This window comes from Rissa tridactyla, chromosome 2 (assembly GCF_028500815.1).
Source record: "Rissa tridactyla isolate bRisTri1 chromosome 2, bRisTri1.patW.cur.20221130, whole genome shotgun sequence".
Taxonomy (NCBI): domain Eukaryota; kingdom Metazoa; phylum Chordata; class Aves; order Charadriiformes; family Laridae; genus Rissa; species Rissa tridactyla.
The window spans coordinates 30,155,051-30,181,907 of NC_071467.1; the positions used below are offsets into that span (position 1 = coordinate 30,155,051).

The window sequence follows — 26,857 nt, forward strand, 5'->3', positions numbered from 1 at the left end:
CTGTTTGCTTTTATAAGCTTTGGACGTGTCTGTTTGGAAATTCCAGCCTTTTGGCAAGTCTTTCATATCAAGGTAGAGTTTTATGTATGACCTTCATTTTGCATGATACTCTGGCATTAACATCTACCTGGGAACAGTCCTAACCACACCACAGAAATGTTAAGACAAGGCTAGAGGAGTTCATAAGAGCTTTACAAAAGACATCTCAATGATGTATGTCACATAGTTAATGATGCGGCAAATCAGAAATACTTCAGACATATTTTCCAGTGAGACACATCCTCCTGAAAGAGAATTTTATAAGAAAATCATTGGATGTGTTTCCAGCCCTTGAAATATGCCCTCTGCAGGCAGCTGAGTTTTCAACTCTAAATCATCTTCCAGAAATCCCTTAGGATGCCCGTCTCCCAAAGCCCTGAGAAAGTCCTTATGAACCCATACCATTTGGGCACTTTGAAAGGTCAGAGCACAGCATCCCATTTCTATCAACACCTGTGCTTCTCTTCACTTTAAGGGAGTCAAGATTTCACTCTGAGACCACAAAACAACTTTAAAAGCATCATCTGTAGGTCATAAAAAGATAACTTGGTGTTTGGAAGTATAAACATTTGTATCTGTATAGCAAGTGTAAGAAGTATGTAAATAAAAAGGAGTCAGTATAAAGAATCCCATGCTTGTCAAATACACAGATTTCAGCAACACATATTGAAGAGCAGGTATTACCAGAAGAGATGGAAGAAGTACATAATAAAAAGCCTTCAGTAACTGAGAAACAATGTTGGCTGGAAATGTTAGTATTCTCAAAAGAACAGTTTAAGAAATTAATAATATATCAAAAGGGGGTTTTTTGGTTTTTGTTTTGGTTTGGGTTTTTTTGTTTTGTTTGTTTGTTTGTTTTTTTAACAAACCCTGCAGAAGCAGACTAAAAAAATGATATGCAGTGATCCTAAAATGTAATCTTTAAAAATCCGTCTGAGAACACAGTAATAGAGCAGTACCTCATTTTGTAGTTGGTGGTATGTTATGGACGTTACGGACAAAATCCTCAGATTCCATCCTCTGCATTCTATGTCTCGTTTCTATGAATTTATACTGATGTGTCTCCATGGGCTCTTCTACAATGTTCATCTTTCTCTAGCATGACCACTTACAAGCTTGGGCTATGGATTCTACAACACTTCTGCTCTTTAAAGTTGCCAGCACAAGTAACTGAAATGCCGTTAGTCTGGCAGTTCCGCGTGACTCAGCGCAGTGGCCTGTCCAGCACAAAAGATTTTGCTCCTTTCTCTCCCTCCATTCCTACCTTTCTGTGTCTTTCCGCTCCTCAGTCTCTTTCTTCAAATTTCTGCGGTGTTACTCTCCATTCTCTACAAATGTGTTGGTTACCCAATGCAACCTTTGCACTATGTATTTTGAAAAAAAAACCTCCTCTTGTCATCCTGAGTGGAGCCAAGACTTCATGACTGATTTTGATGATCGATGCTAGACGTGTTTCATGTGATCCAATCAAACTTTGCCATTCAAATCTCGTAGTCATTTCATTGACCTTATTCACATACCCGCAGTAGTGCTGAGGTACAGAAATATGTTTGAAGTATGGAGCCAAAGTACTCAGGCCTTTTCAGAACTAAACTCTTGACTCTTGACCCTTGACCTTAAGAATGCTTCTGTGCTACCTATAAAAGCAGTAAAAAATATCAATATAATACTTACCTTTTGGATATTTTAATTGAGTTTTTTTATTAGTGAACCCTTTATGTCCCCGTGGAACTGTTCTTCCTAGACAAGGACAAAATATTTTCTGGCACAAACACTCCACATCTTCCTAACTTGTCTGCAAAGACCAGTGAGGGCCTTGATGTGATTGATAAGCTAGAGGTAAATAAGGACACGATGCTTCATGCTCACAATGAAGACAACGACCACTGTTAGATTGTGCTGCACTTCGCGCGCTTTTGGAATCAGTAACAGCATCATGCCAAGGAATGACACTGAGAGGTGCCCCTGCTGTTTGCTGCTTCTGCCACGACAGTGAGGGTCACAGGTTATAATCAGCAAATAAAAAGCTCAGTAATAGTCAACACTGAAACTCTTTTTGTTACCCTAGCTGGGACCCCTAACCCAGAGCATGCAATCACTGTCTGCCGGTACCCACACGTGTGAACTGGAACTACAGACTTTGGTTCTCCCAACAGCGGTGATTGTACATCCTCCCAACACTGTCACAGGTCACAGGCAGAGATCCTAATCAGTGTCATCATAGAAAAACACAATTTTGGTTGTGGAAAGCACTTGAGAACGCAGATAATTCTCTTTGACTCTTCATATTTGCTTGATGCTGCATTGCTGTCTTTCCCTCAGTTCTAGTGATTTCAAGAAACTCTCCTTTCTACATAGTCAAGCAATCATTCTAGACTTTAGAAATGCTTTTGGTTTGCTTAGAGTTAAGATCAATGAAACCTTTGTGTTCAGGATGCACACCGAGGCGCGTTCTCTGAGAACACGAATGATGCACCAGTTCACTACTACACAACCCGGATACAAAATGTAACCAACCTAATTCCTTAGTAGATCTTATTGGTTAGTTTAAAGCAATATGCTAGGCTGATACAGAGAAATGAGGACTAAATACATGATAATGAAGAATCACAGATTAGGAAATACCTATAAGAAGTCTCAAGCCAGTTAATGCTAGTGGTTTATATAACCAAGCAGTATCTGCCAATTTCTCAAACACCCCACACGGATACAGCAAAGATTTCCTAGCTATTCAGAAAGAAAATTCCTCCAGGACAGCACAACTGTAGTGAAAGGGATATGACAAGAAATGAGAAGCTGTTAAATGTAGTCCTGTCTCTAACACTGATGTCCTCTGAGGACCTGTGGGTGGCAATGCCCGGCCAGTGTTCACATTACTGTAATTGTGCAGAGTGCAGCACCCTACTCACTGTCTCACAAGACTGTGTTAAAGATGAATAACATAATTACTGCCAACTCTTTTATTCATCAAAACAGCCGCACAAATGCTGAACGTTAGCTACCTACTTGCTACAGGAATACCTTTACTGAAGGGGGGAAATCTGGTGTGTTCTGGGTGTCCGCGCTGCACAGCATCACCAGTCTATTTCATTGTTTTCTTGTAGAGTTACACTCTGCAAGTAGCATGCTGGGTGGAAAGAACAGCAGATTGTAAACCCACAGCAACCTGAAATTTATGTTAGTATTTCTCAGTCTGCACCCCTAAACATTAGTGTTTGTAAAGCTAGTTTCACTATTCAGTCTTCTGGGTGCTTCTGGCTGGGCATTTTCCCAGCTTTAACTACGTGCTTTTTACAAAAGTTCTCTACAGAAATTATAGCAAAGTATTTTAAGGCATTAGACATGGAAAATATTTTTCTAACCTTGCATCACTATACCTTTCTTGACTGAGGCAATGAACCCAGTGTTTCAATTATAGGTCTTACACACACAATTGGGCAGCAAGCCAACAGTTTTCATATCTGTGTATTCCAGGACCAGTAGCATTTGTTTAGCTATAAATTCAGAGATGCTGTAAGTTATGATGTTCTGTCAGGACTGGGAGAATACGTGCCACGATTAAGCCCTTTCTCAAAATAGTTTAATTAATCACTTCTCAATTAAACTCCAGAGACTAAAACCTAATAAAATGTAATAAAATCAGGTATTTCTGATGGGAGATCAAGAAGGGAGCATGTGCTACTGCACTCATTATTTGTCTTCCAGTTCAGCAGCCTTCTTACATCTTACTACTATGTAGAAGGAAAGGAAGAGATGACACGAGAGGAACATTGCAGTCATGCAACGTATGTCTTTTCCAGCTCTCACCCGGATTGCTTAGTATTAGTTTGGACAAAGCAAGAGTAAAGTACAAGACACATCTTGAATTCCTCCGGATGCTAGAACTGGATAACATCACTGCCTCTAGCTTTTATCTTTCTATCATTTGAATGTACGCGCCTGTAAAGGTAGAGCCAACCTATCTTTAAATGTGGATATGTCTTCATTTCCTGGTAACAAATTTTCATACCCAGAAAACACACATACTTTTGTAACCCAAATATGTTTGCAAGCGTGTACAAGTAACTTCTTAATATTAGATCCCGAGTAATGAAAAATATAAAATTTTGAATAAATTTAGTGGCACCAGAAGTAGTATCGTAAGTCAAATTCTCTGAATTAATGTCAGATGTCAGTTGCTAAACAGAAAATTGAAAACAAAAACAAGGTAAGAAAAAAAGGGATTTTGAACTAATCCAATTTTTAAATCCACTTCTGTCACTGATATAATTTTCGTCCTTTGATTTATTTTGAATTTTTAAAAATAAATCTAATTTGAAAATAGTGTTGCATAATGAAATGAATGTGTCGAAACAAAATGTTTAGTATTTCTCTCATTTCTTTTAACAATCTCTATTGCAAGGTTCCTCTTAACCCCTCATGAGAAACTGCATAACCTACCTGCCTAAAAAATTTTGTTCAGCACTGCTCTCAGTTGTATTACTACAAAACCCAGGGAACTGTATGAGATTCCAAATAGGCTTATCATTCTAGGTGCTGCAAACGAATGAAGGTCTGTAAACTCAAATACCTGCTAAAGGCAAGACTTAGTGATTAGGCTCTTAATCTTTACCCAGATCATCCTATCACCCACAGATAACTCCCTTTCTCAACTGCAAAGTCCAGTGACTTGTTTTCATATGCCTTCAATTATGATGATTTGGGAAGGAAAGGCAGACAAGGGTTTTCCTCTATCAGCCAAACAGTGCTCACTTCAGCAACTTGTTAATGATTTTTCAGAGGGATTTTTCCTGCTTGAAAATCAGTCAAAAAGAATTTCAGATCAGCTGTTTAGATCAGCTGGTATAACTGCAAGCTGCTGCAATGGTAAACAGTTAATCATGCTTTCATGGAGCGCTACTACTGTGAGACTTAAAAACACGTCTCACAAGGGCTGAAGAAAATCCTCGCCCTGTACTGCCACCCTTCTTTTCAAAAGCTTTATGTTCTGAACAAGTTTCTCAGTCTGCAAAGAATTAGAGAATCCAAGGCAGAAAAGAGTAGCAGCAGAGAGTTTTATACTATCAATAGAAAATTTGATGCCCAGATAAGCCTGAAGAATGTTAACAACAGTTTTTCAATAAAAGAGTTATGATTTGTTCGAATGATAATATTTTATCCTGAATTCCAGCAAACTGATCTCCCCAATGCAAAAGGACAATAAACCAAACCTGATAAAAGTTACCTTGTCACAAAAAAACCATAAGATCACCTTTGTCTTACATTTAAAAAGCCCCAGTCTTGCATCTTTTGTTCAATAGGTGGTTACCCTGGACCTTGGGCTGGTAACTGGAGTGTTGGAGGATACTATAAACACGATCGCTGTTGGGAGGAGTGGGGGGGGCAGTATTTTAGCTTTGTAAATAATTTCTGGTTTACTCAGCTATTTTGCTGCAGTACTCCAGATTGTGCTGTGCTCAACAACAACAAAAAAGTTTAATCTCAGTATCCAATGCCTTGTTCTTAAGTTTTTATTTCTACTTCTCTTAGTTTAATAGAGGTCTGTGTTCATTTACATCTTTGAGTACAACAAAATGGTAAATTGTAATCTTGTAAAAAAACTTGGTTTTTTTTTAGCACGGTAAAATAACAGATAATCTACCCAAACCGCAAAAGAAAATACAAAGAAATTCATTTAAATAACTGGATGCATAGTCTGTGAAGCCAAGTACCCCTTACCCAACACAATCTTAAACTGAGGGTTTAAGCCATCTCATATGGCCTAGCAGTGCTCTAATCCCAAAAGTTTTTTAAAAAAAAAAAAACTTACCTTAAGTCTCCTTGATTCACTATGCGCAGGACAACACCTTCATTAAGCCCTGCTCAATTTATCAGCTTTGGCAGTGGTCTTTTGCTTTTGGTAATAATATATGGCTTTCCTTTTTTGAGGTGGTGGTCTACTGACTAACATCTGGTAACACTGGCTACTAAGAATCCTGAAATACTGGAAAATGGATGTTCTGGATGCGCATCACAATTTGATACCCACACAATGCACTGTCATTCTGCACACGTTTGGTCTGTCTACTGTATTCGATGTACAGCAAGTTGGCTGTGCACGTGCGGATCAGTAGTGCAGGACTTCTGCATTTACTGCCTACGCCCTGCACAGAGGCAACAAGAGGACACTGCGTGGCTGTGCTGGATTAACTCCTGACCCACTGAAGATTTTTTTTTGTCTTGGGGGGGGTTGGTTGTTTTTAGGAACGACTTCTTAAAATCCTTCATACATGGAAATGCCTAAGGAAGCATTAATTTTCTCCTTATCCTGCTGCTGAGGGGTTTTCTAATTGCACAGTCAACTCAGCATGTTATTGGTGTTGATGGTCCTCCTCATACAAACATACTCACCTCCAGCTGTGGCTCAGGAAGCTCAAGGTCACACGGAAAAGAGTTTCTCCACCAAAGGTTTATGTTTTAATAGTCAGTCATGCTCATATACAGAACCCAATTGCAGGAGTGATGCTAAACGTGAGTCATTTGGTATTGCAAGAGTTTTGCTGGTTTTCAGAGAGAACGTGCATTAGAAAGTGATTCCTCTCCTTCGGCAGTCACCATTGTAGCTCCAGTGTCTCGGTGAAGGCAAGTTACGTTCCCTGTGGGGAAAACCTCCTTATGGATCACATCAGATATACTTATGATCTATCATCCAAACAGGTCATAACTCTTAGCATTGACTCAGAAAGACTAAGATTTGCTGTTACTGGACAGTCATTTAGATATTCAGTGAGTCGTTTGCTTCTATGGCCTAATAACTAAATGCAATGAGGAAGAAAACAGGAGTTCAACACACCACTGATACATTGTCACAGTGACAGATTTGTGCTGTGGAGTACAAGATGATTGCAAGATAGCCTCAGACCTTCCTCTGCCCCCGAAATTAAAGAAAAGGGCTGCTGCTGCCCAGCTAAGCCATCTAGCATGCAACCCCAACCTAGCAGAATTTAAAAACATGCAGAATTTTACATTTATAACCAGTTCTTTTGATTTCAGTTGGAGTGCTCACACTTTAAAGATGCTTGTACGCTTTATAGACACAGTTCAGATGAGCAACATTTTTTGTTACAGATATTGGGGGTTTATTTTAAATTAAAGCGGCCTGTTTTTAAAGTTACATAAATTTCAGTTTTGAAGAAACTATGAATTTGTTTCAAGAATTAATGTCACTTGATCTTGTTACGGAATTAGCTTACCAGATGTTCTTTGGATGTGCTGGGGTGGATTTAGGAGAATCAAGCCTGTGCTTCCCCATTTAGTCAATGCATGTCTCAGCAAAGCACTTTATTTGTGTTCTCCTGCGTCGCGAGCAGACGGTACAAACTGCCTGTCCTTTGTTAGACAGCATTAACCACACCTGAAAAGCCTTCACGTTGCTAGTAGTCCTGCTTCTTCTCTGGTGCTTCCTTTTGTTGCCCATGTGTCGACAGCAAAGGCCAAGCTACATTTGCTGGTCCTCTATGAGAGGAAGGATCTTCCCTGCCCCTTCTCTTGTTTTCCATCAAGGTTTGAACTGTGGTGTACTTTGAAAACTCTCTGGGGACAGAGAATAAGATTCATGCAGAACAGACACAGTCATCCTTCATCAGATTATTATGTTAATATCGTGAATACTTGTAAACAGTAAATAAAACAGCAATGAAACCATGAAACCACTTCTGAGAAAAGTAAGCTTGCTTTTAAGAGACAAGGGATTCTGTTGCCTTCAGCAATCCATCTGCTTTCTTCACAATTTACTGCACAGATTAGAGATTAAAGAAGTGTCACCTGTGAACATGTAAATAAAATTAGCCTAAATTGGTGACAATTAATTGTGTTGTGCTTATTATGTACCAGTATAATAAGTAGACAGTCCTTCAGCAATCATAGCATCATTAAAGGAAAAACATCTGTTTCAGAGAGTTTACAAGATTGTCCTGAAATAATGGCAGACGATGTTGCGTTTGTAAGATTTGTTTCTCTCCCTGCACTTACTACAGGATACTTGATCTCACTATGGTATTGCACTTTGGAATGGAAAAAACCCAACAGTTTAGTCAGGCTTTTAGGAAGCATTAGCTAATTATAGCTTTTCTAATCCCCTTCATTTAGAACTAGTCTCCTGTTTGTAATAGCTGAGATCATCCCCATCTTGCAACATCCCACACAGCCACTTGCTGGATGCTCTGTTTTTCCTACAAATACGCATCTCTGAACTCTCATTCTATTAGTTTATCTTAACAAAGTGATAGATTCTGGACTGTTTGCTCTTTTACTTTATTCATATGATTGATTTCACCACAGATAAAAATTCAGAGAACAGCCGTTATCTATGTATGTCTTAATCCAAATGTAATGAATTATAAAAATCACTGCACAACAATGTTCAAAATTCCCTAGGCGATGCCCACATCTCTGACTCATTCCTCTTATCTTTAACTCCTGACATATTCTCTACACAACACATTCTTTGATTCCTATATCTGGTCATAGAAAATAAACAGAAAATAAACCAGCTTTGCTGAAACTCAATATAATTCTTATCTAGTGTTCTAATATTTTTCATAGTGACAGGGAAATGTTTTATAACATTCCAGACAAAACTTCAGTCACAGAACCACAAAAACACTCAGGTTGGAAGGGACCTGAGGTGGTCATCTAGTCCAACCTCCTGCACAAATAGCAACCCCAAAGTATCTCACATATGTTTCAGAACATATATTAAATTGACATATATTAGTTTCACTTAGCACATGACCTGCTTGCAAAATCTATTCTTAAAACGGTTGCTAAAATTTCATTTCACTTACTGGTACAAATTTTGGAAAGAAGTAGAACTAGCGGTCTCAGTAGTCTCTGGATGAAATAAATATACTCCAGAATGGTTGGCGTGTATAAAGAAACGTGTAGGTTTAATGTAAAAGAACCATCCAGGTACACCATCTGGTGATGTTCAGTAAGAGGAATAAGGGGAAATAATACATCTGAAGTCCAAAGTCTTACATTAGATAAGGTTAACCTTCTTACAAGGACAGCAGGTTTTAGTGCAAAGACAACAGCATCATCACAGGGAAAATTAAGAAAACATTCAGAGCCCTACTTCTGTAAGAAAAATAGTGAACAGAAATTCTGTGGTTGCTGTATTTGACAGAGAGCAATACGAAGATGAGAAAAAGAAGGACTAATCTTCACTTAACTTTATTATCTCCATCAAAGTACAGAATGATTATTATAAAGGACAGAGATATTTTATTGCTAACATCAAGCAGTGCTAAGATAGCCTTGTTCTATGTATATGCATTAGAGGTACTCAAGGTGTGTGATGGAGCCACAGGCAAGAACTCTTGTCCCACCAGGTTTTCCTAGTGGAGATGGAAAGATTTCCTTTCCATCTTCCCACATCTTCATTTACAGTCTGACCCCATGTTACTCTGCGCTTCTCAGATTTTTTTCTGCATCCCTGACACTTGTGCAGGTCCTCCATTTCCTGTTGGCATCTTACAGCCTCCCCCCAGACTCTTCACAATTTCTTGTTCAGTTTCTAAAACACAGAACCCAAAATATCTTTATTTAGAGCTGTTTTCTTGTCACTTCAGAAAGCTGTCAAAGAGTGCTGTTATTGAGATCATCTGAGTGGTTTTAATCTTCCACTAAAGAAACACAAGGGTAGAGTCATTTTGAATTAGAGCAGGCATTTTTAAAGACACTGCTACTGGGAAGTGCGAAATTGGGCAAAACTGCGAAGAAACACACAAAATGTGAATTCTTCACAAAAGTAATAATTCCATTTTTTTTACTATCTATCCTGCCAGGCGAGGATGTTCTTCAGAGCTGAAGTGAAATAGCTGGGAGACTCTTCATGGTCTCCCACACCCCTGCTCTGTCAGCATGCAGCGGGATAGGCAACGGCCAGGGAGATGGTAAGGGATAGGGAGATTTTTTCAGGATTTCTTCTTAACTTCTCTGGAGAGGTAAGAGCATGAATGTGCGAGTGCGCCATCGTGCACTTGTCTCCCTTCAGTAACACTCTTGCTTTCTGTCTGTTGTCAAGCTGAGATCAACTCACTGGCTCCTTTCCTCCATCTCAGTCTGTTTACGTTGTTTCAGGTTCTCAAGGCCGTCTGCACAGAAAAGGGCTGGAAAACTTTTCTTTTTTTAATCTGAAAGGAGACCTGCAGTCTGCTCCATTGACCTGGGACTCACACGATTCTCTCTGATCCTTTGCCAGTACACTAGAGTTTATTTTTTTTGTTGCCTCTGTCAGAGGAGTAGGATAACTAGGTAGTACAGAGTGCGATTTCATGGTGGCAGGGAGCATGGAGTGTGCGGTTAATCTAAACTGCAAGAGCAACTAGGGGAAACAAGGCAAGCAGGTCCTATTTTTGACATTTTCAGGCACATCAGGCTTTTATCAAGAATTTGGGAAAGCTGCTGTTCATTTAAGAATAGAAAAGATGTCATGATTTATTGATTAAAAATATACTAATACCTCTCAGTCCTGTTTAGCATCACTGGGCTCAGCGGCATTCCAGTGAAATGTCCAGCAGTGAAGATGACTATAGAGTAAATATGTGCAGTTTCTTGCAACAACTTTGCTCAATTTCTGTGCAACTTGCATTGAATCTTGATCACTCATCACATTCCTGTACTTCTGGTTTACACGCTGGGATGTCCCAAGTGGGATGCCTGCTAGTTTCACTTCTGTAAGAACTCTACACAGGGCTAAGGTGCGGTTTTTTAGTGCAAATACAGAAATGGTGTGTCTGTAGGTGGCAGAGTTGGTCTAATCATGGAATCATAGAATTGCGTAGGTTGGAAGAGACCTTTCAGATCATCAAGTCCAACCATCAACCTAACTCTGACAAAAACCATCACTAAACCATGTCCCTCAGCACCACTTCTATGCGTCTTTTAATGTGTCTTTAGGGATGCTGATTCCACGACTTCCCTGCGCAGCCTGTTCCAATGTTTGATAACCCTTTTGGTGAAGGAATTTTTCCTAATATCCATCCTAAACCTTCCCTGGCACAACGTGAGGCCATTTCCTTTAGTCCTGTCACCTCTTACTTGGGAGAAGAGACCAACCCCCACCTCTCTACAACCTCCTTTCAGGTAGTTGTAGAGAGTGATAAGGTCTCCCCTCAGCCTCTCTTTTCTCCAGGCTGAACAACCCCAGTTCCCTCAGCCGCTCTTCATAAGACTTGTTCTCCAGACCCCTCAGCAGCTTGGTTGCCCTTCTCTGGACAGACTTCAACACCTCAATGTCTTTTTTGTGGTGAGGGGCCCAATGGTTCTGTGTTTCTTGTGAATTCTGTGGCATTCCTGAAACCACTTCTATTTCTTAACAAATACGATTCTTAGATTGCAGTTGTTATGTTGCAGTAGGTTTCGAACATGGCCCAGTGAAAAAGGTCCAGAATTCGCACTGCGCAGCAGCCAGGCTGCCTACGTGCCATCAGGCAGCTGGGTACACTCGGATGCTTCTACAACTCGCACTATGCTTGTGGAGTTCAACACGGAGCATAAAAAGAGAGAATACTGCTAGCATAATAGTATCTTTAGAATGGAAATCACTGAAACTGCATCTATGGTACATAAATATGCTTATTTGCATAGGTATATATCTGCGTTTTACATTTGTAACAAAACTTGCATGTGTTACCTGTGCGGGTATTTTTTTAGCAGTTCAGTAGCTCAAAAAGAGAAATACTTTTGCAAACAAACAAACAGCTGACACAGAAATTATGCTTTTTTCCCTGTTCCTTTGTGATGAAAAACTCTTTTTGAGAAACTGTGACACAAGTACTGCATCCCTAACTGGCTCACAGAAATTATTCTTCATGACTGCCACTGATGCAGACAGTAAAACTAAAAGGTATGGCAAATTAAAGTCAGAATACCCAGCCAGAAATATAACCAAATAAGCCCCGAATCGAGTTTTAAGCAGCATTTGATGAAAAAATGTTCAATAATGATAAAAAGAACAATAAACTTCTCAGTAGCCATATACCATTTGTTTTGCTACTGCTGTTTTGATAGAAGAGTTAGCGCTTTTTTACTCACTCTTTCTGAAGAAACCATGAATCTTAATGCTTTGTCCCTGAAAAAAGAAAAAGAAACGTCTCAGAATTTCTGCTGCTCCCGTTATTCACTGCTTAGTCTCTTAGGAGAGCAGAATCAGAAAAATATTTTCAACCAGCCAATGCAGCTTGCAATAAAGCTGAAATTAAATCTTCTGTAGCATTTTGACAAAAATGTTGACATCAGAAATTGCTTTCGGACAACAACTTTACCCTATAAAAATAGTTATGCTAGAAGATGTCTTTGAATTGCCCCATTTCACCCATGTTTCAGGTGAAAGGTACACTGGCCAAGTTTTATTGCTATTTCTTCACTGTGCTCAAGCAAGCAGCAGAGGGCACAGCTCCCCGCGGAAAGCCTTCCAGCCAGGAGGTTGTGTGACTGCCTCATTCTGCTTAAAATGGTTTCTGTCCATCAGGAGCGATGTTTTGATTAAAACACTGCAGTTTCCACAGTCTAACACCTCTGAAAGGAGGCATTTCTCTTTCGACATTTATCCAACTGTCAGTTCTGTACAAAATCATGAGATTTAGTTATGCCTAATGCAACTTCTAGAATACAGGTGTTACCACAGACCACTGAATTATAATTATTTACATACTGTTTTATAGGAAACTAAAAAAATTGAATATGTTTGGTTACCTTGGACAAATGTCTGCTCCATACAAACAGCTCAGATTTGTTCACAAGCAATAGCAGTTAATACTTGGCGAAACTATGTCCAAACCTATCAGCAGCTCCAACTGAAGGGTCCAAATCCTGAAATGTATCATGCAGGTAACAATTCTCAGCAGTCTCATGGCACAGCAATGTGATTTTCAACTTCTCCCCCCAAGTCCTGGGGTCTATGGGTTCTTTTAAGGTGAAAGACAACCAAGAAGAGCAAACCTGCTTTCAGTACAGTAGGCTTTGCTTTTCTGTACCTTTGATGGTAAATGTTTAAGCATCTGATAATCAAAGGGCTGAAAACCCCTCATGTAGTGCAAGTAAAACGTACCATCGTAGCAGCCTATCTTTCTCTTTCATATGTTGTATCTATAAACCAGATTAAATCTGTTGCAGCTATATATCCTTCTTTCATATGAAGGTACAGAATTAAAAGGGAAAAAAACCCCATAAAAGTACCCCATCATTTCTGATATAGATTGTTTAATGTTGTATCAGTGTAACTGCAAATAATAAAATTTTTATTTATTACCATGCCACGTCCACTGTATGAAGTTGATTTTTGATCGTTGTTCCCCCTCTACATATATTTAAATGTATTAGTTCAAATTCAATACATTCCCCGAATATGAGGTGCCTAATGACATTTATAATGTTTTGTCAGTATTTGCTAGAAAATATGGACTACACAGGCTCCAAGAACACCTGGTAACAAGAAAAGATTATGGATCCTTCATTATTTGGACACGACCTTTTTATCTTGCTTCAGACGTTGTCTGTTCCCATAACTGGGACATGGAGTTATAGGACAAGAGTTTTATATTTTATAGGTCTGTCTGCAAATAAAAATAGAGATGTATTACCTTTCATCACTTGAACTTAAATGCCCAGTTAGTATTAAAAGCCTGAAGCTGTAGCCCAGAGCAGATAAAACTCCCCAGTTCAGCTGGCGCTTTTCACCTCACAAAGAGGGACCAGTTTTGATCCTATCCACAATAGCCAGCCCTGCATAGACAAACGGAGCTCGCTTTCTCCCATTAGCAAAGCCCGGTGCAGGAAGCAGGCGCGACGTAGCTTGAGACAATACCTCTTTTACATCCATGGGGGTCCTATTATCTCCCACCTTTATGCCACAGGTCAATATTTTATTTTTAAGGCAATCTTTATCTTTTGCACCCTATGCAATACTTTGCACAAGCACGGCCTGAGCTTCCTCAAATCAAGCGACACCTGATGGCTTGGAAGCACCCGCCTTCTAGTTCGCTCCAACACTTTCATAACTTTGCAACTTTCCTCCCACTAGTTTGCTTACAACAGCTATAAGGGAAGATCATCTAATACAGCTTATTTAATTTGGACCAGAGCATTACAATTAACAATACCTTGATTCTCTGGGAACATTAACTAAAAAGGATCACTATGAGAGCGAGTGAAATATTTTTGAAAGTTTTTGTAGGATTTTTTCACAAACCAATTCACTATCAAGATATGAAATATTTGACACTTAAAAAAAAAATCCTTGTAATTTAATATTTTTCAGAAGAGTTTTCTGTTTTTTTCTGGCCAGTGTCCTTAAAATAAGGCTATTTTATATTCTTTCCTATACTATGTTCATTTTTAATTTCATACTCACAAATAAGGTCAATAGGTGTCCTGCCATGCATAAAGTTAGACACATCTATAGGGGTTTGCAGGTTCAGAGCTTTAGACATTAGAGCTTTGTCCACACCCATCTGGAAAGCCAGGGATCCACTTCTATTTATACTGTTAAGGTTTTGCCAAGGATATCACATTTCTTTAATCCCAGTTTCCTGGAAAGGTGCTAACGCTTTCCCTGCAGGGTGTGGATAGCCTAAAATGTGGAGGCACTAATCAGTGGTTGATGGAATACAGGCTTGTGTTTTAAGAAGCTTGTTACCATCCATGATCCTCAGCCTTCTTACGCCCTGTGCTGCTGGGATGTTTTTTGTGGTTGCTGTCTCAGCAATTATTCCCATACTTCTACTGAATTAGTATAATGTGACCATGTCTGGACTACAAGTACTCTGGAGGAATACATGAGAGCCACAAAAATAATTGTAAGATGCTATAAATCATATTATTTTAACCTACATTTATAGATAATTTATTTCAATCCCTACTGCAATTTGTAAAAAGGTCGTATTTTGGAAAAAAGTTCAATGCTCTTTGAGTTCAGTAGTCTTTCCTCCTAGCATGAAGTTGTTATAAAAAGCCTTGAAATGTTTTTTGTCAAGTAGAAGAGGGAACCGAAAGAAGTTGCCCAAATGGCAAGTGCTGTGCAACAAGCAGTAAGATATCAGCCACCCTTCCTAAGTTGCATCAACTTAGTTCCCGGGACTTTGTTTAAAGTCAAATCTAATTTCTTTGTTACCTGGAGAAAGGCTGACCCATACAGCCACATTGTAACTCCAGGAATTAAAAAAAGTGGTAATTCTATTCAAAGAAATACTGAATTCTTTTCCTGTGAATCATGGTTCATGAGCTCAAGAGCTCCTTCATAACATTAACCTTATTCTCTATATTCATGCAGGAAAAAAAAGAAAAAGTTGTTTTAGACAGATCTTAATTTAAAGTTGTAAGAACCAGCAGCTTAGACTTTAATTAAGAAATACTAATAATTAAATATTTTAGCAACAGTGATAGGCTCATAGTTAAAAGCTGAAGTGCACTTAGGGAGGTATAAAAGGGGGTAATGGGAGGAATCATAAACCAGTTGTGTTGGGTTTCAAGAAGCAAACCAGTTGTTGTGTCAGTCACACAGAGTCTGCTGCATTTAAATCGGAGGTCTAGAATTACTGTGGAGCCTGGCTGATGACACAGTAAAAAGGTCACAGTTCTGAAATCTTGGCTCTTCTTCCAAGAGATCATTTTACTGAACCTCTGCCATGCTCACCTCGCGCAGAAAGAATATTTTTCATAGTCAGAAAATTGACATTGATTATCTGATCAAGCAAAAGATACTACGGCAATTTTTCCACATTACGTTCCCATTACATCTGTCTAACAAGGCAAGATTTATATTTCCTTTGGCTATTATTCCTAAAACTTCATTCCTTTCTTTGTTAAAAAATTCAAAATCATCTTGTCCCACACTTCTGTATTCTTTGTCACTGAATTTCTTTATATTATCTTGTCCCCCTATCACGCTGGAACACACCATCTCTTTCACTCAAACCACACACCGAATTTCGGATCTCTCCGAATTAGTCCTATCTAGCTGGTCACTCGTTTTTTTTCAGTGGTCCAGCTGCTAGATCTTGACCACTGACAGAAGGTCCTTGATATTATCTATATAACTAACTCACAGTGACCAACACTGTCTAGGGGTGACTGATAGAAGACAAGCAATCAAGGGGTCTCTGGCTCTTTCACCCTGCCGTTGAGTGTGCACAACTGCAGTTGATTTGGTGCTGTGGCTCTCATAGGATTGAAGGAACTTACCCTACATTATTCCAAAGGAAGGATGATAATCGACATCAGATTGGGTCAAAAGTCATGATTTCTGTTCTGCAAGAAACACATTCTGTTTCAGAGCAGTTCTTTAAATAATTTCTAAATTTTACTGACAGTTGCTAAATCCTCCCACAAATACATTCAAAAGAGTTCTGATTCTCAAAGTGAAAACTCTTGAGCCATGAACACCTTTGCCCCAATGTACCAGGCTTATCTGTCCCTCCAGGACACCTAACCCTCCAAGGGGACAGGCAGGAAGCTGAGCTGCTTCCATGTCACTAGTTACCTTGTAACTTGGACTCAAACCCTAAATCTTCTTCTGCAGCAGGAGAGAGGCTGGAAGTCCTGAGTGCCTGGGATGAAAGTGGGTTTTTCAGGGCTCCTGTGCTGCTTGCCTTATGGCTTGGGTCTCCAGAGCAGTGGGTTGAATCTTTTTGGTGTCTGGAGCCAGGTTTGGTTTCTAAAGCTTCAAAACTTAGTCACCAACACCAGCCTGAGTCTGTTTTGGCGCTAAATATGGCAGTAATTTATCGCAGCCATTCCAGACTGTAGCAGCCAAGACAGCGACAGGCCTCCCAGTTGCCCTTGCCCCAACAGGGTGCTGATGGCTTGACACAAGCCAGGTTCCTGAGGTCTTCAGACTCCCTGCTGGAGATCTAAAAGTTAATAACTGGCCAGTTCCAGTGTACCTAACATTTCCAACTGATCTATTAGTTTGGCTGTCTTAATTTCTCACATAGGTTACATAACAAGGCTGCCCAAGAACCATAAATTGTGCACCCTTCACTTCAAGCAGAAATGTCATGATGTAGTGAAGCTCTGATATCATTTTAGTAATCTGATTAGGAAATCGGTCAGGGACTAAGCAGGTGAAGCTGTCTCTCTTTCTTCAGAAGTTTGTGGTGGTAATTTTCCTTTGAACATTTTCCATTCTGGTAAAACATAATTTCTGAACAACAACAAAAAATTAACAGAAAATTGCAATCCACTTATGACTGGGACACACCTAAAAGCTGTCATATTCCTAGGCATCAATGCCAGAAGTTTTACAGGTTATAACATTACTTGCACAATGGTATCTGAAATTCCTGACGTCATCTGCGGACATCTGCAAAGGCAGATATCAGTAGTTTCCTATTACTGAGAATAGTCTGTAAGAAAAACAGGAAAAAGTCAACAGGGTCCATTTTTGCAACGCAGGATGACAAAGCAATGCTTACTTAGTCTATGATAAACCTTATTTTATATAGAAATAATTATTCCACACATTTATTTCAAATGGTTACAAATATAGATAATACCACAACTATTTAACTATGCTGCACTACTTGTAAAGCATATGGTCCTAAAAATACAATCCTGCTCTTAAGCACATGTGAGACAGAGTTTAAGCCAGGCAAAATCCCATATGTATTAGTAGAAATTAGCTTTAAAACAGAGAGTCAGGGCATGGTATCGTATTACTGAAGAAATAGGTGATTGTGTGTAAAAATTCTTGCCCTACAAGATAGGACTTACTTAGGACAAAATTTTGGAAGTTGGACTTCAATCATGCACTTAATCAGGTATCAGTCCCCAAGGAGATGGCCTTGAAGATTCCCAGCAGTACAAAAATGGCTTGAGATCATTCCCAAAATGTCTGAATCTGGTAGGACTTAGCAGGCTTTGGACATCTTCTTTTATTAATGAGAGCATTGCTAGTCATATTCCTATAATATTTAATAATTTATTGACCATTTTGTTTCACACTGATGATGTTGCTTGTTTTCTGCCACTAAAAGCTACTGAGATTGACTATTTTTTAGTGATTGTCAAAATTAATGTTCTCAAATCCACACATAGATGTCTTAAATCATTGACATGGTTTTTCAAAAAGGCTGAGCATCCATTGCTTTCTGTGTGGTCTGCACTTTTATACCATAATTATCCTTTGGATTGTGAAGATTTAGTGTAAAGGACTTTGGACAACATTTGGGTAGTTAACATGATGTATATTTTAATTTTGCATCTAACTAATATCAAAAAGTAAGCAGATTGCAAACCACACTGTTTCCTTATTACAATCCTTTCTTTTATCACAGTTTCTCATGCCATTCTGAAATCATATGAAATCAATAAAGGTTGGTTAGAAAAATATTACTGTCTTTACTGTTTAAGCAGGCACATGAAAGCCCAGCCGTAAGTCAGAAATTCAGAAGAAAATCAAAGCAGAGATCTTGTTTTAACAGCTTTCGTCAGCACCAGTAGATTCTTTTTAAAGGAGACAGTACCTTGCAAGGAGAAAAAAATGGCAAGTTTGAACTGGAGTTATCAAGGCAGAAATGGTAAAAGCTATCTCTAATAAAAAATCAGATTTATTTATAATATATTGATTCTTTCTTTTTTTTCTTATAAAAAATTCAGAATTACACAGATTATTAACATGTCAAGTATTACGTGTACAATTGGTTCCAAGGGAAAGTGACAGGAATTCAGTACTGGTACAGAATTAGAAGTAGGAAACTTCAATCATTTATTTATTTCGCCTAGGACCTGACAACTGGCATAAATTATACCCTATTGCCAACGGAGACCATCAATCTCCAATTGATATTAAAACCAAGGAAGTCAAAAAAGATGCATCTCTGGGGCTTCTCCGGATCACCTGGAAACCTTCCACATGCAAAGAGATCGTCAATGTTGGACATTCATTCCACGTGAATTTTGAGGATAAGGACAATCAATCAGGTTAGTAAAAGGGGGATCTGGAGAGGGGGGATGTGAGACATTTTCTTTTTTCATTCTCTTTTTCTCTAATTTATATAGAAAACAACGCTAGTTGCCTTTCAGGAGATTAGGGTATGCTTGCTAATTTTGTTATACTAGTTGGCAACACCCTTTAAGTGTCACAGAAGTTCCGCATTATGTTCTTTAAAATTAAGACTCATTAGCAAGTGTTCTTGTCTTAATGGCAAAAGGACTGGTAAGTTCCCAGTAGGAAACCTCTAGGATAATCACTGATTTGGAAAGGATAAGCTAGGAGGAGAGTTTCTAAACATAGTTATTCAAATGTGCTTTTTTTTGTTTTAATCAACGTTGTGGGGGAGGTTTATACATATGTAGAAGTTACTCACAGTATAACTCCATATGGAATCACTCTGGACAAGGTTTTTTTCCCTCAGAGAGTCTTATTACCTTGATAGCGAAGGAGGAGATTTATTTGTGCTGATGTGTAATATTGCAAGTGCTGCAAGAACTCCAGGCACATATTTCTGAGCATTGTGCACAATTACAGGTGCCTATCTTTACAGTGGCAATCAATGCACATTTATGTGCTTGTAAGCAAGGAATTAATGATAATGACTGACAAACAGTGTCAATATCATCTGAATACACCTGTGGCATCTTATAATCTAAATTTGGAAAATATGAAGGACCTTTAACTGTTACTTCTGTGAAGAAAGAGACGTTTAAAATGCTGTCATAAATAATACAAAGTTTAGTGAGAAGTGAATTCCATGAGGTAGGACGGTTTGTTCTGCAGTTATTAAAATCGAGTCACTGTTTCTGGCAAACTGCTGTTTCTCTGCATTATTTGTCCTTTTGTTTTCTCTCTGCATTAGAAGGTGTATTCACATGTATTTCACCTGAATTTTGGGACTGTATCAAGGAGACATGCATATTTACTATAACCAATGCACTCACATACATAACTAGAATGAAAACCTTCAATAACTTTGGCTTCACTGCGCAAACTGTTGGACTTTTTTCTCCAGATGTTTACGAATAATCTAATATCAAAACATGTTAACATGGAGAAAACTGCTTGCACACTATAAAATCTTTGAAATCTATAACTTGCCTGTCAGGAAGACTTTATTGATTGACATTTTTACCATTCTTCATGCATTTGCAGTGCTGACTGGTGGACCTCTCACTGGAACATACAGATTGCAGCAGTTTCACTTCCATTGGGGCCAGACCGATGATCAGGGCTCAGAGCATGCAATGGATGGCAAGAAATATGCCTCAGAGGTAGTGTCAATGAAAGAAAAGTTAAAGTCAAGTTTTCAAAGTTCAATCACATACATCATCCCTAGGGAAAAAGAAAGCATATGTAGATAGCTTCGATAGTTACTTTATTTTGCAAAAACAATACCATCTCTGCAAAGGTGATGTTGCAAGAGCAAAGTGGGTTTTGTGGTCAGTGCTTATTAATCTAAATTTAGATAATCTAAATCCATATCTAGATAATGAAACAGGGCTGAAAGGTGCAGGTACAAAAGTAATGTGAAATGTTAAAATGCTAAAGTAATGCTAAATGTTAAAATGGTCAGCTGTACAGGTATATTCAGCTTGAGACCGAATCAGCTGCTTTTAAAGAGTCTGATCACCCAATGCCCCACTGTAATTGTAGCTGAAGCCTCTCACAGGTACACGCATGCTGATCACTGTGAGGTGGTTTTTTCTGGCTTTTCAAGAACAGCAAATAAGAAGGAAACCCAGAGGAAATTAATGAAGAGAAAGAGGTAAAAAAGTTATCTAGTAAGGGCCCCAGAAGCTGTCAAGTACATTCAGATAATGAAGCAAGGTCTGTTTTACAAAAATTAAAAACCACCTCTGAAGTAATGGATTTTATTTGTTTTCCAGTGCCTCAGTGTCCTGCTAATAGTCAACGTCATCGACGTGCCAACAAACAGTTCGTATTCAATTCATGTAATGTTATCTTTGGCAGCTTTTTAGATTTTAGGAACATTACATGACAAACTAATGAGATGGATTATTCGTTTTTAATTTAGGCATTCGGAGCATGCAGCCAGAAGTGTGTTCCTAATAGGAAATTTTCCGCTGTTGAGAGTGCTAAAGCTATCTCATTTGATACAGCCAAGATAAGAAAGGGGTGTTCCTTTACAATTGCTTTCTGCCATAAAGAGATAGCGCACTTAAGCTGTGTTTAAGCAGCACATGATTAAGTGTTTATTAGTTTGCTTTCAATCAACAGCTTTAAATACGTTGAAACAGTAAAGGTGTTAAGTTGAAAAGACAGCAATTCAGCTTTAAAAAATACCGGAAGTTTAAAAAAAAAAATATTTAAATTGGAATTTTAAGATAATGTGCGTTATATAATAATGTCTATGTTCTGTTTCTATACTTTAAGAATTTCCTCCTTATATTTCAAGAAGTTTTGATATTTTTTGTGACCACGTTGCTGAAACATACAAATAATCCAGACTATCGCCATAGAGTTACATAGTTGCTAAGCATGTTCATCGGTGGGAAGGTATTTAATTCTTAAGATTTCCAAGTTCTGTAAGTTCTGGAAATTTAATTTCACAAAAAAAAAATCTCAAGATATAACATGCAACATATTAAGCTGAACAAAAGTTCCTTAAAACTCTGTTAAAGGAAATACTGTCAAATACTTGTTGAAAGATCTATGTTGAATATAAACCATCCACAGACGTGGTCTTCATGGCCATACCATCAATCTTTTGCAGTAAATGGGATGACTGTGAATAAATATTGCACCGTGTATAACAAAGTGGTTACACTCCTCAAAATGCTATTTAATGTATAACATTTTTAAAGACATGGAAACACAGACATGCACAGGAGACTGTTAGCAATAGAGTTAGAAAAATTTATGTCCCTTGTAAGTTGTGATTTTTCCGCAGCTCTGCGTACTTACCCCTAAATTGCTTTCAGGGATATGTGCAGTTCTGCCTACCCCAAGGTAAAGCCTGGGTATGAGTCCTGACAATGCCGGGGCAATTCAGCAGAACACCATAAATCTGCAGGCATTCACAAGCACCTTCTCAGTTTCACAGTCAGACCCTAAGCGTGCAGAGTGGCGTTTCTAACTATTTTACACGAATTGCAGCATTTATTTGTAGCAGAACCAGCAAAAAATGATCCTGTCAATTGCTTTTTAGCTTCATTTCATTCACTGGAACGCGGACAAGTATTCGAATGCAGCTGAGGCTTCCGACAAGCTGGATGGCTTGGCAATTGTCACTGTTTTCCTGAAGGTCAGTTACTGACACACTGAAAACTCGTGAGTCTCTCTTGCCTTTACTTATCAAAACTGCAGTCAGTGATGAGGACTAGGAAAAAATACGTCTTTGTGTTAAATCTATGGAGACGACTGTCTCTTATCCTGATTTAGCCCATGTTGCCTAAGTAGGCAACATGCTACTACATGGATATTTTACCCAAATCCCCATTTCATCCACAGAGCCTTCAAGAAGAGCTGTGCTTTAGAGGCACGGGTGCTAGTGAGCTTGTGGTGTTTCACCCATCTTTGTAATAGGCAATGCTTTTGTGTTTGCTTTCTGCTCCATTTACAGTGATGTGAACTTTCACAGAAAGACAGTTTGAGTCACATGTGCTGTTACTGTCTACCAATGAGAAAAGAAAATTCTAAATCAGAACTCCAAGAAATCTTGAATCCATGCACATGACATATTTAGCTTTTCAAAACCAACTGAGGCAGGAAAAAGAATTCCTTATTATTCCTTATTCCTTATTAATATTATTAAGGACTTTGTTATATTAAGGAAATACCGTAAAATAATATTATATATTATTATATCCTCCTAAAATATAATTATTCGTAGTTCACATTGCAAAAAAGATATCAGCAAAACCATCTCTCTGAATGCTTTCCAAGTGAATTTCAAGGATAAGCACATAGTATCAACGCAGTCATATTCTTCTGAACCACAGATTATTTTCGCACTACTGTTTGCATTACTCTACAAAGCAGAAGCAAAACTACCTGTTATTTCCTCAAAATTTCTAAATCTTGTTTCATTCATAGTGGGTTTGCAAAGCTAAACTAATCAATGTTTATAAAGAGTATTCTTATTCTTGATTCTGTTAGAAAAAAACTATCGTTACGTATTTAGGATTTTGAAGTATTTTTTTATTTACAGCTTGGCTTATGCAATGAAAACCTGAAGGGTGTCTTGAAGGCCTTGGATTCAGTAAAGACTAAGGTAAACAACATCACAGCCTGATCAGGATAATATACAGAGTAGTTAAATTAAAATCCACGCAATCTCTTATCTGCCATTTTGAAGACTTCAGAGTAATGTGGGGGTTCAGCTGAAGGAGGCTGTTGAGACGTGGGAGCTGAAAGCATGATCCTGGACACGAGTTTATGAGCTCCCATAAAATATTTTGTATTGTTAGACCTCCACCCTGTAGACAGCTATGGGCTCTTTGTGTAAGAGTCAGAGTACACGGTTCCCGATTCCTACCTAATCCTACGCTTCCATCCATCGGTCTATTTAACATTTCCTGGTGTCCTTCACCAGAACAGCCTTACAATAACTGAACTGAAGTTTCACTCAGCTGAAGGAGGAAAAAAAGGGCAAAGAAATAACACCAGAACTGCACTTTTCTTAAGCTGTCTTGTAAAGCAGTGACTATTCCCACTAAACCTCTCATAAAGGCACAAGATAAGCAGAGATAGAATCTGAATATCTGAATTTTAGTGAAGCATGTTAAAAATACAATACAGCTTCCTCCACAGGATTTTAAAAAGGAATGAAGAATTTGACCCCGAACACGCAAACAGTATCAACATCTGTGAATCCTCCCTTCAGTCTCAACAGACAGCTGAAAATTAATTATACACTGAAGTGTTTTGCTTGCCCTGGAGCACTGAGTTCAGTATTTTAAAATAAAAAAAACAAAACACAACACAACCTTCTAGTCAGTGATGACTTAACTCTTTGGTATCTGACACCATTTGGGAGGGAAGTTGGTTTTTCTTTGGGTTTTTTTTTTTTTTTTTTTTTGAGTAAGGCTGCTCTTTGTGGTGCCAGCCTAGATGTATCTCAGTGTCAAATTTATCATCAGGGTGAGCAACTCGCCTCTGATGCTATGAGGAAACACTAGCGCTTTGAAAGCACCTCCTCTGATTTAGGAACACACTTCCTTGCAGCCCGAAACACTAATCCTGTCTTACTGATGGGTTTCATTAACGCAGCGTATCTTCCACAGGGTAAGCAAGCTCCCTTTTCTGATTTTGATCCTTCAAGCCTGTTGCCTGAAGCCTTGGATTACTGGACCTACAATGGCTCTCTGATGCATCCTCCCCTCCACGAGAGTGTCATCTGGATTATCCTTAAAGAGCCAATTACTATCAGCTCAGAGCAGGTACAGTATTACAAGTAATAAGACCCTTATTGTCTTTTAGCTTCAGGGACATTATCACTTTACATTTTATCACTGCATTTTATTAGGTTTATTTGTCTCATTTTTACTGTAAAATGAGTCGTACCTTTACACCACATTATTGCTCTTGATAAACACTTATGATTCTGCCTCAGCCAGGTAAGGCTACTTGTATCTTACAAAGTCTGGTGGGAATTGAGATAAGATGACTTCAGATCGGTGGAGTTGCTTCCATTGCTCCAGGAAAGGTGATTCACTTATTTAAACTTCCTTGCGGTGCTGTGTTTCCCAAAGCAGAAGCCAGGCAGAAAGCAAACTTCTTCCTGTCTTCATTCCTACAAGACTCCCCAAAATAAATTCATATTCTCATCAAATCTCAGACAAAAACCTGCCCGAGCAGGGAGTTTTGTCACATGCCACAAGACCAAATAGGCAGAGTATCGTTCTCCATTCAGTGCTATCCTAGAGTGGTTAGGAGCTGTACCAATTGCTTTATTGTTGCATTCTTTCCTAATAATGTCTGTAGAACAAGCTAAATATCCCTCACTGGCCTTATTGAGGTAAGTATTCTTTCTGTTCTAAACTATTATGAAACTGTCTTATGCAGTTAAATTATTGCCACTTGTTCTTCCAAAGGTGTTTGAATTAATAACTTTACAGACAAGGCTAGTTAAGTACTTTGAATCTTCGAAAATAAAGGCACACTTGTAGGAATAAATTGGGTGTTATGAAGATCCTTAACATTTGTTCAAGATGTTATTAACTGGGCTATTCAATGGATAAGGGACAGAAATTAAGTACAAATAGTTTGACATAAAAAGCAACATTTAAAGCCAAGTTGAATTAATTCTAAGGCATTGTTTTTTGCTTTCACAATTGATATTTTTAATTTATCAACCCCCATTTTTTTTAACATAGGTGATAACACAGTGGTGCCAGTGTCTGAAAGTTTCTGTGCTAGTTGGATATAGCGGTGAATAGGATATTCAAAGATGGTTGTTCGTTCCAGCACTTCTGTGGCAGCATAAATCCTGACTCACCACTGGATTAACTCAATATTATAAAGCTTAATTTTTTTAAAAAATAGAAAGTTACTTGGGAAGTATAACATTTTCACACTGACGTGCAAGATGAAAGTGAAAGCTAAATGTATCCCTTCCTTCCTCGCCCCCTTTAGCTGGCTCAATTCCGCACTATCCTGTCTTCTGATGAAGGGGAAGCACCTTGTCCCATCCTGAGCAATCACCGGCAACCCCAGCCGCTGAAAGGCAGAGTGGTGAGAGGCTAATTCCAGACAACCAAAGGAAATCTGGAGCATAGTCTGCTCATCAAGAGCAACACATCCACACAAAGACTACGGAAGAATCTACCAAAGAAGTAAGAACGTGCGTGTGTTCTTCGCTGCAATATTCCTGGCCTGCCAGAAGTGGTTGTAATTCACTGTGGCATTTGGCTAGTGCTTTTGCTGGAATTAATCTATATTCTTTTCGTGGTAGGCAAGTAATCCGGTTTAAGCATGACTTTTAACAGTGAAATGTACTTTAAAATTCACATTCCTTCTCAGGTACTAAGTAAACCATGGTGATAAGAAGGAGAGTAATTGTTCAGAGTGAAATTAATCAGTACTCGCCTTCCCACAAGGAAGTTTATGCAACTGTATGAGATGTCTGTTGTTTTTTGCAATGAAATTGCTACTGTTAATGGCAATTACTAATGGGTTATTGTTAGTTTGGCTAATAAAAATGGTTTACTTTTCTGGTTCAGCTGATACATGCCTGATTAAAATTAAATTAATAAAGAAAGTGCTTTGAAATGAAACAGTATTGTAACAGTGCTATGCTATCAGTGTTTTAAAAGAAAGTGTGTGATAATTGTTGTTTCATTGCACCTGCAGATCTAATAAAGAATTTTTAGACATATGTCCATGGAAAAATAAAGCACCTTGGTCTGACTATACATTTAAGTCACACACTTATGGCACCAAATTCACTGTTTCTCAAGCGGAGCAGTACCCAGCTTTGCAAATGGCTTCAGCAGTGACAACTGAATTATTTAATAGCCAGCAGTGGCAAAGGTCTGAAGAAGATAAAGCCACACGCTACAAGGAACAACATAAAGCATTAGAACAGAAATTAGGTTTCCAGTTGACCCTATCATGTAACTTAAATGGTATTTGAACAAAATGATGAAGTACCTTCATTAAATTATGTAAGTGACTATTATCTGTTGGGGCTTTGCAGCACATGTTGCTACAGATACAGTTTCTTCTTTAACATTTGCATGCCTTTGTACAGTAAAAGCAGTGCTGTAAACATTTACAGTTCCTCACACTTCTTCTATAAAGTACAGAAAATTTTCAAACCCATGTTCCCAACATATTCAAAAGCTGAATTGCTTTAAATGCAAAATACCACCTCTG

At 38.5% G+C, this 26,857-nt stretch overlaps 2 protein-coding genes across 10 annotated transcripts in view; one reads left to right on the forward strand and one right to left on the reverse strand.

Moving 5' to 3' along the window:
• LOC128905224 (carbonic anhydrase 3-like) overlaps positions 1-17,375 on the reverse strand; it is a 35,860-nt gene extending 18,485 nt beyond the window's left edge. The window contains exons 1-6 of one of the 6 annotated variants that reach the window (XM_054190964.1): positions 17,282-17,375; positions 16,264-16,329; positions 12,065-12,154; positions 7,272-7,611; positions 6,430-6,674; positions 3,061-3,166 (exon numbers count right to left, since the gene is read on the reverse strand). The gene's annotated coding sequence lies outside the window, so the exon portion shown is untranslated. Of the gene's footprint in view, positions 1-998; positions 1,281-1,303; positions 1,552-3,060; positions 3,167-6,429; positions 6,675-7,271; positions 7,612-12,064; positions 12,155-12,777; positions 12,895-14,434; positions 14,521-16,263; positions 16,330-17,281 lie in introns of those variants that run through there. The other 5 variants (XM_054190966.1, XM_054190963.1, XM_054190965.1 and 2 more) reach the window with 5 other exon arrangements.
• Positions 17,376-17,569: 194 nt separating this feature from the next.
• Positions 17,570-26,346, forward strand: CA1 (carbonic anhydrase 1). 4 transcript variants are annotated; one of them, XM_054190958.1, is made up of 8 exons: positions 17,570-17,840; positions 18,487-18,599; positions 18,805-19,002; positions 20,171-20,289; positions 22,188-22,283; positions 23,190-23,252; positions 24,265-24,420; positions 25,616-26,346. In XM_054190958.1, exons 1-8 carry the CDS (start codon positions 17,827-17,829, stop codon positions 25,724-25,726), a joined length of 870 nt encoding a protein of 289 aa, XP_054046933.1. In that variant the 5' UTR covers positions 17,570-17,826; the 3' UTR covers positions 25,727-26,346. The 4 variants fall into 4 exon arrangements, with proteins under 4 accessions (XP_054046933.1, XP_054046935.1, XP_054046934.1 ...); XM_054190960.1 differs by lacking the exon at positions 18,487-18,599 and having other exon boundaries at positions 17,570-17,923; XM_054190959.1 differs by lacking the exon at positions 17,570-17,840 and having other exon boundaries at positions 18,467-18,599; positions 25,616-26,284.
• Positions 26,347-26,857: the final 511 nt, after the last annotated feature.

What these genes read in the sequence shown, in the direction of transcription:
- CA1 (XM_054190958.1), top strand. An exon ending in GAGTTATCAAGGCAGAAATG is followed by an intron (nt 18,600 to 18,804) that starts GTAAAAGCTATC and finishes TATTTCGCCTAG; the next exon opens with GACCTGACAACTGGCATAAA. An exon ending in TGGATTCAGTAAAGACTAAG is followed by an intron (nt 23,253 to 24,264) that starts GTAAACAACATC and finishes TATCTTCCACAG; the next exon opens with GGTAAGCAAGCTCCCTTTTC.